The sequence below is a fragment of the Nematostella vectensis genome, chromosome 3, assembly GCF_932526225.1.
Source record: "Nematostella vectensis chromosome 3, jaNemVect1.1, whole genome shotgun sequence".
Classification (NCBI taxonomy): domain Eukaryota; kingdom Metazoa; phylum Cnidaria; class Anthozoa; order Actiniaria; family Edwardsiidae; genus Nematostella; species Nematostella vectensis.
Window position 1 is genome coordinate 17,221,358 of NC_064036.1, and position 15,267 is coordinate 17,236,624.

Below are 15,267 nucleotides of genomic sequence, written 5' to 3' on the forward strand. Positions count from 1 at the left end.
AAACAAAAAGAAAAGAGATCTGGGTTCTAGTTTCGTACCTTCTCCCAGAATCCTGTGCGCTAAAGACAAAATGGCGGACATTTCAAACATGGTCGATTTGTTGATGAAAATCTGATTTCTTTTTCTGCCTCTAAGTTTATATGATCCTTCTTTGAAAAATTATGGATGCTGTCATCTCTGTGGAACCTGAGCTGAATGCTATAGTGTCAGAGGTATGTTTTTTTTCCTGATTTGCAACGGTTTTTCACGAATTTCGATCGCTAAATTCTTAATCATATTCGGTATCTAAGGTAATTTTGCGATCCATTTCTAGACTAGTTTTTAATGTTAAAACCTAAAGATAGCCAAGAATTATAAAAATGGAACAAATTTTCAAAGTGCAACCCAAAGTAGCGTTGTTCTACTGTACACAGGCAAGGGATTTTTTTTATTTCAAAGACATAAATACATCGATAAATGTTATTCAAAAAAATTAAAAGCTATTTTAAATTTTCAAAGTGCAACCCAAAGTAGCGTTGTTCTACTGTACACAGGCAAGGGATTTTTTTTATTTCAAAGACATAAATACATCGATAAATGTTATTCAAAAAAATTAAAAGCTATTTAGCTCACGCAAGAACTGGAGCGTCTACCCCTCATTTAGCAACTGCATTATTTTAAAGATCTGTGGAGGCACACTGGAAAATTGCCAAATTGTAAATTGTTCTGATAATGCTTATACGAAAGATGGTTATGTTGTCAATCTTTACCATTACTAGTCATCGAAAACAATTGTACATTTTCTGACTTGTATGACATTTGTGATATTTAGAAAATGCAAATTAACTTCAAGATAAATCTTAGTAACACAGTTATTGAAAATCAGTTTGATTTATTTTAAAGGAAAAGTTTTTTGTTAGGAGTGTTACTCTGTATATTAGTTGTGATTATTAGATGATTATTAGACTTAGTTGTGATTATTAGACTTTGATTGATTTTATTTTTTATTTTCATTTTAATTCAGTACCTTGAGTTTTTAAACTATAACAAAACAATAGCAGCTTTTGAAGAAGAGTTGAGTCTTCTTGGCAAGAAAGCTGATTTTAAAGGATCATTACCACAGAATGAAAATCAAGTTTCTGAATTACAGGTGAGCAAGATGATCTTGTGAAATATGAAGGAGTGGAATTTAACTTCATCCGTGTATTCATTCTTTAACATTTCAGTCCAAAGACGGGACTCCTAGGTTACACCTATGATGCTTATTATCCTCATCTTCCAATAAATAATCACAAAGGAAATTTTACTTTTTCTTTTATTATTTCAGTTGTCTATTTTATCAGCCTTTGATAATGGGAGCTATCAAACCTTCTTTACCACTTGGAACAACAAGCTTCCTGTTGATGTCCTACAGTCTGACTCCACATGTCAAAAGCTGGAGTTTAATCTCAATATCTACTTCGCTGTCTACCCAATAACTAATGGCAGACAGGTATACAGCTTGGGATATTGGGAAACCACTCTCAATGTTGTTGGCATTAAATAAATTAATAACTAAATTGTATTCAAGATTGCTACACTACCTCTTTACTTTGCCCTTTTGGTTTATTTGCTATTTAACGAATCATTATAATTACAAAAATTTATAGTAACCAAGGCCAAAACATGTTTTGGCAACAAACAGAGATGAGAGTCAATGAGGGTTCTACTCAATTTTACTCTCACAGGGTTGCAATCTTGGTCTTTGAGAGTTGATGAGAGTGGTTCACGTTTTGAAATCAGTGCAGTCAATTATTTGACGTCAGGATTCATCATTGAATCTGTAACTATGTAAAATTTCACTTTTTGTGAAAACTGCTATAAATTACCTCATTAAACTTTATAATTCACAATAGATCAAATGCTACCAACTATCATAAACTCTGTAAATGATAGTTGAAGAGTGTGTGAGAGTGAGTTTGAGTTCTCATCAGCTCTTGTCTTTTGTGTGATTGTGTCTATTAAGGCGTATTAAAAACACTGACCAAGAAGCATTGTCCATATTCATGAAAAAACTCATCTTTAGGCCTGAACAAATGTCCTGCAAAACCAGGACTTTTGATCGCTTTTGTTTTTTAAGGGATATCGCCTTTGCATGGCTTGTTTCTACTACTGTATATTATCTCTCTTAGAGTCCTTTCTTCAAGTCCCCCTTATGTGTAAGGATCACTGTTGACTGTTTATTTTTATTTAAGAACAAGCACCAACTTGAACAATCTATGAGAATATTCAAGGCCTACCTAGAAAACAAGGGAGCAGGCCTCAGCCAGACCACTGAGTTCTTACCATATTATGCTCTTCCATTTGTTCCTGATCCAACAACTCACCCCTCATTCAAGCCATTATTTTCAGTGAGTCCTTTGATAGTAAAGCTTTATATGTGAAATCAAGGATCCTATATGCTCAACTCCACCTCCATTAAACAGCTGACAGTATTTTAATCCTCCGTGGATGGTGCTTAATCCCAGCCCTACCAATCGATAATTCTGATAATCAATAATAATCAATAGTATTCGATAAAAATCAATATCAATCAATCGATTAATATCGGGAATCGATAGAAAGCAATAACGTGAAACTTTGTAAGTATCGATTATCATCGATTATTATCAAAAAATATTGAAAATATGGATTATTATTAATTATATTGATAAATATCGATTTCTTTGTACCATTTGCAAACCACATTCACGATACAAGATAACAGCAATTAACCTATATAATTCTCAATAAGAGAGCACTACTTAGCAGAGATGAACACATGCCGAGAAGCTAGACGTATCATCCCCAGTTCATGTGGTAACGGTGATGACAGATTCAATTTTCCAGCGGTCAGTTTTAAACATAAGAAATCGATAAAACCCAATATTAATCGATAATAATCAATGTGATTGAGTACTTTTGGGCTGTGAGTATCGATTATTATCGATTTCCAATATCAATCAATAATAATCAACTGATTAATATCGATTAATATTGATTAATTCAATTAGATTCCGATGATCGATTTTTATCGATTGGTAGGGCCAGGTGTAATCTCCTAAGGTCCTCACATGGCTGTGCAATGTGGGAAAGTAATTTAATGTTTTTAGTTTAGAACATTTTGACAAGGTGCCCAGTTCAGCAAAGCTACGTCACCAAAGGGACAAATGACAACATGCTGCTAGCATCTCACAAAAGCTTTTTCTTTTATTATTATTTATTAATTTGCTTGTAGATGGTGACTGTGGAAACCTAAAACAAACAATCTTCCCCCAATTTGTTTACTTACTCTGGGCCATTTGTTTTATGCCAGCAGCGGAAACAATTAGTTATGGTTTTTTTTTCTGCAAAAATTAAGCAGACACTTTCATTATGCACAATTTTCTTTTTTTTTCAGAACACATGGGGCCTCGAGCTGAGAAGCACCCTTGATTCATTCCTGAAAACAGCTTTGAAGTCTCAAGAGAAACCAAAGCTTTACACACTATTTGTATCCTTTATACCAGTGTCACACAATTAGAAGATCGTAATGATAATAATGATATAAATAAATAAATCATAGTAAATGTTGCTAATCCTCAAACTTTGTCACTGGTGTGACATTAGGCTATAGTTGCAGGAGGTCCCGACATAAACAGAAACTCCTCCCAAGTTTTTCAATTCTTTGATTGAAGTTGTGTTTGAATCAAAAGCTGCAATGTTTCCCCCCTCTCTTTGCCTGAACCTGAAGTCGGATTTTTGTTTTATTTTGAAATGAGAAAAACTGCTTCCTTATGGCTAAATGTGATTTTGTTGGGAGAATAAATTTGTTATTTATTTGCACATTTTACAACATAAAAAAGAAGAAAATATACCAGGAATACAATTTACAACAAAAAGCAAGTGATGATTGATGAGTTGACAGCTCTCTGTATCTTTTGTCCATCATTAGCTCATTAGTTAAATTTTGGGGAGTAGTTAGACAAGGTCTTGACACAGCACTAGAAAGTTGGTCCTGATACTGTTGAAAAAGGTATGTGGTTATTTTATTAAATATAAGTTTCAATCATGAGTTAGGCTAAGGGGTAACTATTGGTGCATTGAAATTTCAAAAGTCTTACAAAAATTTCTCAAAGTCTCAGAATCTCAGCATTTTTTTACACAAGTCTTGAAGTCTTGTTTTCTTTTTCAAAATTTTACAGGGCTCTAAGCCTCATTCTTGTTCTACCATGGTCTCAGATTTTTTAACGCGATCTGTTTTATGTTGCTACTATGCTACGGGTTTCCCCTTCTTTTTCAAAGCTTGATCTTTCGCTCTAAACAGATACTTTAGATACTGTAGGGAGATTGTATTGTAACTCTACTTTATTCTTTTTCAACTGATGTTCATGACATACCTTGAGCAAGTCATCTGAAAATAAGCTTGTAAAAGCTCAGCCTCAGATTCCGAAATTTGACAAAAGTCTCAGATTCTGAATTGTGGGTCTCAGACCATAACCGTTACAGTACCTGTATCCTTTTATGTCTTTTTATGATCTTCTAGAGAGAAAGATACATGCAGAGCAAGTGAGACTGCTGCATCATCAGCTTTCTGAAGTTGAGCATCGCTCAGCTCAGCACTTCAAGAAGTATTCAAGAATTCAGGTAAGTTTATAGTACTAATGGAGTTTTTCCACATAAAAACTGGACAATTATTGTTGAAGAGAAATTAGTCACCAATTTGATTCTCCCTGACCAATGTTGGTATTTCTCAAATTTGAAGTTTCCCCAGAATAGTTTGCAATTTGTATTATCACAACAACAGCAATCTTTTCTGGTGTTCATACAATTTCTTACGTAACTAAAATCAGTTCTTTTGTTTGGTTTGTTTGCTGAGTTTGAAAATGAATCGAAAAGTTATTTTTGCAGTTTTTTATGAATTCTCATCACAAAAGTTCTCTGCTTTCTGTTAGGGAGACTATCATAAGCTGATCGGTGTTGCTGCAGAACTGGTAGATTCACTGGAGAATGCTGTCAGGGGGAAAATGGTATGGGCACTGATAGATACGTAATTGTTAATATTCATTCAAGCAAAATTACATATCAAATAACCTTTGGAAGATAATTCTCTTGATTTACCCCATAAAACACTCATAATTAATAAAGCATTTTAGTCATATATGGACTGTTTAGAATGGGGATGCTTGAATTATTATTTCTTTGTTCTGGCCATTCCAGTTTTAATCAAAAATCATGTGTTACATGAAATCTAATATTTCCCTTCAGGTCACCCCAGAGTATCTACATGACATTTGTATGAGGCTGTTCAATAATTCTTCCCAAGACTCCATAGATGTTACTAAACCAGGCACAGTACGTAGCTTGTTCTTGTGATACTAGGGAGTGTTGCAGATAGACGTCCACCTTGTTTGTTTACAGGTTGCCAGACATGCAAGTTATAAAACTTTTTGTATATAAGGTAAATTATTGCAGGCCAAAACTATTGCCAATCATAATAGTTTGGGGTCATTATTAAGATATGGTATCTCTTTTTTTCAAGTTAATCAAGCTGCCCTCCTTCTTCTCTTGTGAACTTCATAAGTGTACTTTGGAGTGTGAAGAGCTGTTTAGGTACCCCTTTCCCCTTTGTGTGTAGAATGAGGCTGACCAATTTGGGTCTAATTGTTGCAAATGTCTTTTCACGTTGTTGTTTTTGTTTTGGAACAGGCCAGCTCCATGTTGCGAGCCTCCATTGCACAGAATGCACAAAGGTATGGTTGAACATCTGGTGGCTAGTTGTCACACTGGTATATCATCATAGCATAGTAGCTACTCTGGACTTAAACACATACCAACATAAATTAAAATGAATGTTTGGTTCAAATGTGAACAAAATTTGACACTGGTGATCTCTAGTCTGATTGCAGAAAGCGTTGAAGTAAACAGCATTCCAGCTCTAGACTTTGAAAAGATCAAGAGTGATTTAGTTTCTTTGCCAGACCATAAGCGAACCCTTCTCCTTCAGGCTTTACGATGGGTGAGATTCACACTTACATTACTTCTTTTATTATACATCTTTATTATATGACACAGCAATATGATGGCTAAGTGGTTTGGGCAGTTTTTTTTTACAAAGCTCTTTTTTTCTTTCTTTTCTACCCCACTACCCCACGAAAAGAAAAGAAAAATCTGCTGTCTCAAAAGTTCTGGCTATAGACAACAATAGTTTTCTCGCTTCTGTCACTCATTACTCACCTTAATCTTCTTCCAGCGTTTAACCAAAGCTAAGAACATGGATGCCCGTATTGCAAGTGCTCGAGCATTCATCATCCATGACCTTCTTGGGCTCTCTGTTCCTGATGATATTCGGGTATGTACGTCTCTCTGTTCCTGATGATATTCGGGTATGTACGTCTCTCTGTTCCTGATGATATTCGGGTATGTACGTCTCCCGGTTCCTGATGATATTCGGGTATGTATGTCTCCCTGTTCCTGATGATGTTCGGCTATGTACGTCTCTCTGTTCCTGATGGTATTCGGGTATGTATGTCTCCCGGTTCCTGATGATATTCAGGTATGTATGTCTCCCGGTTCCTGATGATATTCGGGTATGTATGTCTCCCTGTTCCTGATGATTTTCGGGTATGTATGTCTCCCTGTTCCTGATGATATTCGGGTATGTATGTCTCCCTGTTCCTGATGATATTCGGGTATGTATGTCTCCCTGTTTCGATGATATTCGGGTATGTATGTCTCCCGGTTCCTGATGATATTCGGGTATGTATGTCTCTATTCCTGATAATATTCGGGTATGTATGTCTCCCTGTTCCTGATGATATTCGGGTATGTATGTCTCCCGGTTCCTGATGATATTCGGGTATGTATGTCTACCGGTTCCTGATGATATTCGGCTATGTATTTCTCCCGGTTTCTGATGATATTCGGGTATGTATGTCTTCCTGTTCCTGATGATATTCGGCTATGTACGTCTTTCTGTTCCTGGTGATTTTCGGGTATGTACGTCTCTCTGTTCCTGATGATATTCGGGTATGTATGTCTCCCTGTTCCTGATGATATTCCGGTATGTATGTCTCTCTGTTTCTGATGGTATTCGGGTATGTATGTCTCCCTGTTCCTGATGATATTCGGGTATGTATGTCTCCCTGTTCCTGATGATATTCGGGTATGTATGTCTCTCTGTACCTCATGATATTCGGATATGTATGTCTCCCTTTTCCTGGTTGTAATCGGGTATGTGTTTCCCTGTTTGTTACATTGCCTGTAGTTCACAGGAAACTTGACATACTTGGTTGATTAATTGCCTACTCTGTTTTTTTTATAAACATCCATAACATAATGTTTTCACTGTTTGTTTGGCAGAAGGGTGTTTTGCAGATCTTGAGCCATGCAAGTGACGTTGTGCGACAGTACATGGCGAGGCTCATCAACGCCATGGCATCGCTGGCGGCAGGTCAGTGTTGATTTATAATGTTTTCTTAGGTCTTAAATCCTGTCTAAATTTGCAGATGGATACCCATTTTAATCATGCTGCTGTGCTTGGAATTACCCCACCCCTGAACTAAATGCCCCTTAATGCCCATTGTAGGTCGATCATATCTCACCCAAAACTCCGACCTGATTCTTGTGCTGCACTCCACACTTGTGGCCGAGAAAAAGACGTCTATAACGAGCGACAACATACTCGGCGCCTTGCAGAAACTAAGCTTGAGGTAAGCACACTCACCACCTAACAACCTAACACCTAACAACCTGAGTCCTGAGGCAACTCCATCTAACAATACATCCAGCATATTTATCGACATTAATGATTTTGAACACTGTGCAAAGCTGCATTTACCCAATGGACATTACAGTGGTTCTGTTTGTTCTCAGGCGAAGACTCCAGTCTGTCATGATCGAGAACGACCTCATCCAGTGGCTTGTAGGGCTGTTAGAGGATCATGACTCTCTATCAGATTACGCGCTGGAATACGCAGTAGCACTACTAATGAACCTTGTCCTACGCTCTAAAGGTCTGTGAGAGAATGCCATTGGTGGTCAGATTACGCAAATGTATGTGATAGAATGAAATTGGTGGTCAGATTACGCAAATGTCTGTCAGAGAATGACTTTGGTGGTCAGATTACGCTGCTCTCTGACGTGACTTTTTCATCTAAAGTCACGTGATTTCTTAGTGCAAATCGTCTGTTATTTTAGTGATATTGATTGTACTTGTGATGATTGTCAAGGTGGTGGTGATGATCGTTGCTGTGGTGATGATGGTGGTGGCGATGAGTTGTTGTTGTGGTGTTGTTGATTGTGATGTTGATGATGATTGTTGTGGTGTTGTTGATTGTGATGTTGATGATGATTGTTGTGGTGTTGTTGATTGTGATGTTGATGATGATTGTTGTGGTGTTGTTGATTGTGATGTTGATGATGATTGTTGTGGTGTTGTTGATTGTGATGTTGATGATGATTGTTGTGGTGTTGTTGATTGTGATGTTGATGATGATTGTTGTGGTGTTGTTGATTGTGATGTTGATGATGATTGTTGTGATGGTGTTGTTGTTGGTGGCGATGATGATGGTCGTGGTGTTGATGATTGTGATGTTGATGGTGATGATTGTGGTGGTGATGGTGTTGATTGTAGTGGTGGTATTGTTGCTGTTTTTGTTGGTGGTGATGGTTGTGTTCCTTTTAACAATAATAATAATAATGATTATTTTTATTATGAAAATTGATGATAGTTGAAATAGTCTTGACCGATAAGCTAGAGCAGATCCCGTCATCGAGATGATCAACTTCCTGTGAACTATGCGCGCTTTTTTACTAGGGAAGAAAAGATGCATCTCTGATGCTGGAACTGTGTTGAAAGTTCTGAGTGATTTATTGGGGCATGAGAACCAGGAGGTAAGATGCGGAACCTCCGATGGTGGACAGATACAAGACGGAGTGCAATGCTGTACGCTTGGCGGTACTTAGACGCTCAAACTCACACAAGTCATAGTGACGATAGCACATCTCAGATACCATACTAGTAGGCAGAGGGGCAGGGGTTTGTCAAAATTTTAATTGTGGAAAATATTTCCATGAAGAAACGACCAGTTTTGTAGCCGCCAGAGGAGTGCGGGTGGTGGAATACGACAGCCACTAACTTCGCGCTGTAAAAAAAAAATGACTGACTGACTGACTGACTGACTGAACAAGTTCTCCATCTTTTCTGCTCACAGATCAGACCGTACATCAACGGCGCATTGTACAGTTTGCTGGCGCTACCAGCGATAAAGGAAGCAGCCAGAGCTATGGTAAGTGAGAAGCGAACTGCAATTACAAGAGGTCGTGTTGACCTTTTATTTATGCCCTGAGTGCTGTTACATTAGCTGATTAGTAAAATTTTTAATCAAAGCGACAATTAAGGTGATCGCAGAGAGTCACTGAACGCAGAGAGAAAACATAGAAATGTTAATGTTAAGTTCGGAAATAAAATCTTCCAATGAAAATAAGCCCTTTTTTCAGGCTGTCTTGTAAGCGCTGAATAAGTTGTTTTTGGTGTCGTTATTTTGCCGCCAAAAGCCGGAGCGCGCGCGCTCAAAAAGTCACGTGATTTATTGTGCAAGGTTGCCTATTGGACCAAATTGTTGCTATATCAGCTTGTTCGTGATGTTTTGTCAGGGCATGGAGTCCATCCTGGAGTGTTTTCTTGATGACGACACGCCCGAGCTGAAGCGCCAAATCCAGTTTATCATCAAGCAGCTAAACACGGAAAACCCGCAAGCGACAAACGCCCCCATGTCTGACGACGAAGATGAGGAGGACGACGATGACTTTGTATGTGGGGGAGGGTAATGTGTAGGTGTGTGTGTGTGTGTGGGGGGGGGGGGGGGGGGGTACAAACGACCCTTGTCTGACGACGAAGATGAGGAGGACGACGATGACTTTGTATGTGGGGGAGGGTAATGTGTAGGTGTGTGTGTGTGTGGGGGGGGGGGGGGGTGGGGGGTACAAACGACCCCATGTCTGACGACGAAGATGAGGAGGACGACGATGACTTTGTATGTGGGGGAGGGTAATGTGTAGGTGTGTGTGTGTGTGTGGGGGGGGGGGGGTACAAACGACCCATGTCTGACGACGAAGATGAGGAGGACGACGATGACTTTGTATGTGGGGGAGGGTAATGTGTAGGTGTGTGTGTGTGTGTGGGGGGGGGGGTACAAACGACCCATGTCTGACGACGAAGATGAGGAGGACGACGATGACTTTGTATGTGGGGGAGGGTAATGTGTAGGTGTGTGTGGGGGGGGGGGGGGGGGGTACAAACGACCCATGTCTGACGACGAGGATGAGGAGGACGACGATGACTTTGTATGTGGGGGAGGGTAATGTGTAGGTGTGTGTGTGTGTGTGGGGGGGGGGGGGTACAAACGGCCCATGTCTGACGACGTGGATGAGGAGGACAACGATTACTTTGTATGTGGGGGAGGGTAATGTGATGTGTGCGTAGGGAGGGGGGGGGGGGTGGACAAACGACCCATGTCTGACGACGTGGATGGGGAGGACAACGTTACTTGGTTTGTGTGGGAGGGTTTTGTGTAGGGGTTGATGTGTGCGTGTGTGTTTGTTTGGGGGGGGGGGGGTACAAACGACCCATGTCTGACGACGGGAAGGGCGATAATTAATCTGTATGCTTGGGAGGAATGGTCTACACTGGAGGAGACGGTGAAGACTTAATATAAGTGGGGGTGGGGTGATGGATTGTTTCTTCACGGTCTTAGCCGGTCTAAGATGATGACATTATGTGGGGCCGGTCTTGTTCACTTAGAGAATAATAAGGGGGGTGTTTTTGTATTCTGGGGAGGGGACTACGAAGACTTTGTACGTTGGGGGGGGCTTATTTATTCACAGAAAAAGAAAGGGATGCCGATTATTTTGTTCGTGGGAGAGTTGTTTTTTTTAAATGAAAGAAGGGAATAATTGTTATTTTACTGTGTTCATTTAGAAAGTCTTGCAAGGGAGACGATTACTTCGTCTGTTGGGAGTGGTGGTCTCATTTATCTAGAGAAGAAGAAAGGGATGGACGGTGTTTTTTATTGTATGGGAGAAGGGTTGTACTATAGATAAATTGTTTATAGAGTATACCATGAAAGGGAGACGATAAATTTATTAGGAAGAATACAAGAAACCTTGTTTGATTTGGTCTAGAAGGGTGTTATCATCCTATCCTTTTTTTCATCTAGGAGGGGGATACTATTGATATGGAGTTGGACAAACACGAAGTCCAGCTCCCAGTCGAGGGGGAGCTGGCGGGAAATGAGCTTTTAGCTGCTGAATATTCAATGGTATGTGCTCTTCGTCCAGTAAGTCTATCTTTCTCTTTTTGTCATTCCATTTAGTTGTATGTCAACAACATGTTTTTATTTTGTTTGTTTTTAAAACCATAGGGAAAAAGCCCAACAAAAAGCAAGCCTAAAAGCAAGGTATTCATTTTCCAGATTATTTCTCAACATTTGTATAAATGTAGCCTAATGTGCGTGCGTTTAAGGCCTATTTTCACTAGGGAAGGAAACGGAGACCGGAAAGGATGCTCACTCTGCGTGTGAAAATTAACGCTAGCGCAAAAAAAAAGTGTAGTCTAGCTTCTTAGCTTTATACACACTTTTAAATGCTTAAGTTTTCGATTCCTTCCCCATCTCCGCTTACTTCCATAGTAAAAATTGGCCTTTAGAGAATGAGATATATGTGTTTTTTGTTTTTATATTCAAAAGCATATCACATCAAATCAATCATAATACCCAAATAATCGTCTTCGTTAACCAGAGTATAAATATTGTTCACCAAAAACTGGTAGTCGACTCTGCAGAGCTAATGATACACGCACATGTTCTTCCAACCTTGACTTGTCACTTATAGCTATCTTACCCTGTTGTGCCACAGCTTTTTTCTGGTGTGGACCCAGACCAGCCGCTGACCAGGCCGACAACGCCTGGCATGCGCCCGCCTGAACCAATCAATGACGGTAAGTTATATGAATCGCTGATTGCTGCTGATTAAGGCAGCATTGCCAAAACGTCGAAAAAATACAACCAAGTGATTCAAGAAATTATTATGTATATAAGCATAACACAATCACTGCACAGGACCAAAAAACACTGCTACGGTAAGTTATTTCGTTTGTTGCAATTGCATAGAGTGACTTTATATTCACAAATTGTCTTGTGTTTGGCAGCGCCTCACATACCCAGCAGGCCAGGGACGACCACCATCCGGCCAGCCTCCACTCAGGTCAGCCCTATTGCTTTGAATTAGGAGTCAGTGCTACTCTTTTGGTCTCCATTTTTTTGTGCGTGCTAGGTTAAAGCTATTTCTCTTCTACTTATCAACAATTCAAAAATACCGTATTTACTCGAATAAGCGCTCCGGTGCTAATTAGATTTTTGACTCTCAGACGGGGCGTTTATTCGGGGGAGGCGCTTATTTAAAAGGTCAAATTTCGAACAAAAGGCCGAAGTGTTTTTATTCATTTAAATATTATAGAAACATCAGTTTCTGTCAGTTTCTATATCATTATTACAAGTTGAAGCAGCTTTTTTAAAATAAACTTTCATCCATTAAATACTCTCTTGACCCTTGGGCCCCAGTGCTTTCTTTGGACTGAGCCCCAGTGCTTTCTCAGAACTACATAGTCATTTAACTAAGTTACATAAAACCTGGGTGGGGGGGGCGCTTATTCGGGGAGGCGCTTATTAATAGCTTTGGTTCAAAGGGGCGCTTATTCGGGGCAGGCATAAGCATTCGAGGGAGGCGCTTACTCAAGTATATACGGTACTAACAGAGGTTCCATTTGTTACAGAGTCGACCTATGACGTCATCATCAAGGCCGGGTACCAGGCCTACGGAGGACGAAAAGCCCTCGGTTACCATCAACGCAGTAAGCTTTATGTATTGTTTTCGCACATTTGAGTTTTGACAATATCTTAATCACTAAACTTTTTTTTAGAGCCGACCTGGAAGTACGTCTTCTACGAGTTCTCGGAAACAAAAGTAAGTAAGAAATTAAATGGCCTTCCCAGGCCTTCAACTCTCTAGCGTGTAGCGAGAGTTGAAGGCCTGGGAAGTGCATATCTGCCCCCCCCCCCCCCCCCCACCCCCCCAAACCTATCTCACCTTGAATAATGATACCTTCTTTTATTTGTAAGAAATCGCCAGAGCTACTGTGCGACGGACGCTACCGTGGCCAACTTGACAGTCAGATTGAGATGAACTTCTCTAGCCCACCAAAGTGGGGAAAAAATGCTTCAGTGCTCATCAGAACATGACAACATCCTAGATTTGAAGTTCATGTCGTCAATCAAAGAAGCGCTTATTGCTTTTAAGCAATATGCTTATTATTGGCTAACTTTCTTTAAATTTATTCCTGGTAGCCACGGTAGCGCGCGCATCGCACTATTAACCTTTATCATGTTATAACTGACTGACTGCGCACCCCTCATGATAAACCCTAGCCACGCCTCTTGCTATATATCCCCCTGTGTGTGCCAGCCTTCACCTGTTCTCCCCTTTTTTCCCCTCTTCGAAATAGTGTGGATTCTTCTGTTTTGTGTTTCCCAGAATGGACCCGTTTTCGTCGAGGCCAAAGCTGCCTCGAACACCAGAACCGCTAGGACGCACAGGGGCCTCCACCCCTCCCCCTCTCGCGAGGTCTATTTCCCCAACGAGGGTGAGCAAGTCTAGACAAGGTAATCTTCGGGTTTTCGACAGAACAACTGAATGAAATCATTTTAGTAAATTTCTCCTATTTCAGTATCGTTATGAATGCCTCATTTTGTTCCTCCTAGGCTCTGCTGGTTCCAGGAAAGGAAGTCAGTCATAATGGACGACGTCTCCGAACCAATGTATATGAGATAGCTTAGGGATAGTATAAGAGCTGTTTGTGGTAATAATCACGAGGGCAAGGGTTTGGACAGCCTGCCCCACCTCTCCCAGAATACAACCCCCCCTTCCTACAGATAAAATTTACTAGCTAGAGGCGCAGAAGGAAATAAACTGTTTAAAATTCATCAAAATTTGATGAATGCATATTCTTGACGGACACTGAATATTTTGAGAAAAAAGTATTTAACAATTATTTTACGTCTTTTTTCTTTAAATATTCAGGGTCAATTTTCATAGGAGCCTAGGCAGTTGTGATAATCAGATTATTGATAGAGAAAGAAGCCAAAGGAAGAAAACTAGGCCTATTCGTTTTCTTTCTTCGCTATTTCTTTTTCACCTTCTCCTTCTCGGTGAGGGGAGGTATGAATTGTAGTTTTCTACTGCTCATACTATTTTAAGTAACACGGAGTGGAAATAATATCAAAACTAAGTCGAGTTACTAAGATGCTATTTGTCTACTGTCTAGTAAAAACAAACAGGCCATGCACAAACGTCGAATTTTCCATGTGCTGTATTCAATGCAAATACATGCAAATGAAGATAAAACAATGCACCTGATTCATTCCATTAATTTCATTAACTACAGCTCTTGGATAATACGCCTTTTGAACTTAGCTTCAGTCGCTATTTAGTTACAGATCACCTATTGATGTGTTACCCTGCCTGCAAGAATCTCCTCAAGGCTTTTTGCATTTCAGCTTTCAAAGTCTTGCTGAGACCTTTTGGGATAAGTCAGATTATTATCGGGTATGTCCGTTTAGTACATCTGCAGTGCATCTGTGCATACTCGTTGTAAAATGGTTATTCTGGTACAGAGGGAATAGTGTAAATAAAGCCAATACTAGATATATGCATTATGACTTTAGTGGTGGCTTGTAGGCCTACTGTATATTGTGTGCTATTCGGCTCATGAATTTGTTTCTGAAAATTACCGAAAATGTCACTCCAGATATACCAAAATAATAAGAACAGGCTAACAGGTTTTAGGGGGAAAGGGTAGGTGGTGTTTTCAAATTCTTAAGTACTATTTTTAAGAACGCAGGGGATAACCTAGGTTTTTATGCAAGGAAATTTTAAACTGTTAAACAAATTTGTCTTCGGTTGCATATGTACCGCTTGAAACCCGTTGTTTAAAAAACGTTCATATATAAAGAAAAAACTGCCGCCCAGAAAATAGTGGCTCCTTCCCTTCCCGCCTCCCCTGCCCAGATTTTCCCCTAGATCATCCCGTACCACGGGCAAATCCTGCACACCGCAGGACTAATTAACACCGCAACATTTTTTTTTACCGCAATACCGCCAACAAGCTATAAATCAACCGCCAGCAAGCTATAAATCAACACAAGGTTGCAACACAAGGTACAGTATGCTGTTCGT

At 39.8% G+C, this 15,267-nt stretch overlaps 1 protein-coding gene across 2 annotated transcripts; it reads left to right on the forward strand.

Annotated features, from left to right (window-relative positions):
- Window position 1: 1 nt before the first annotated feature.
- On the forward strand, window positions 2–14,744 carry LOC5514276 (lisH domain-containing protein ARMC9). Of its 2 annotated transcripts, XM_032383860.2 has the most exons (26): window positions 2–212; window positions 1,004–1,129; window positions 1,307–1,471; window positions 2,214–2,369; window positions 3,398–3,490; window positions 3,985–4,012; window positions 4,523–4,623; window positions 4,932–5,006; window positions 5,245–5,331; window positions 5,686–5,729; window positions 5,875–5,995; window positions 6,230–6,328; window positions 7,339–7,429; window positions 7,565–7,688; window positions 7,852–7,991; window positions 8,795–8,871; window positions 9,192–9,266; window positions 9,634–9,789; window positions 11,196–11,297; window positions 11,400–11,435; window positions 11,893–11,974; window positions 12,185–12,240; window positions 12,809–12,886; window positions 12,956–12,999; window positions 13,567–13,694; window positions 13,794–14,744. In XM_032383860.2, the coding sequence occupies exons 1-26, from the start codon at window positions 162–164 to the stop codon at window positions 13,826–13,828; spliced, it is 2,370 nt and encodes a 789-aa protein (XP_032239751.2). In that variant the 5' UTR covers window positions 2–161; the 3' UTR covers window positions 13,829–14,744. The 2 variants fall into 2 exon arrangements, with proteins under 2 accessions (XP_032239751.2, XP_032239753.2); XM_032383862.2 differs by lacking the exon at window positions 2,214–2,369.
- Window positions 14,745–15,267: the final 523 nt, after the last annotated feature.

Excerpts from the sequence above, each read along its gene's own strand:
- LOC5514276 (XM_032383860.2), top strand. The coding sequence starts at position 162 with ATGGATGCTGTCATCTCTGTGGAACCTGAGCTGAATGCTATAGTGTCA. Across the intron at positions 1,130-1,306 it reads ATCAAGTTTCTGAATTACAG|TTGTCTATTTTATCAGCCTT; the intron begins GTGAGCAAGATG and ends TTATTATTTCAG. Across the intron at positions 7,430-7,564 it reads CATGGCATCGCTGGCGGCAG|GTCGATCATATCTCACCCAA; the intron begins GTCAGTGTTGAT and ends TGCCCATTGTAG.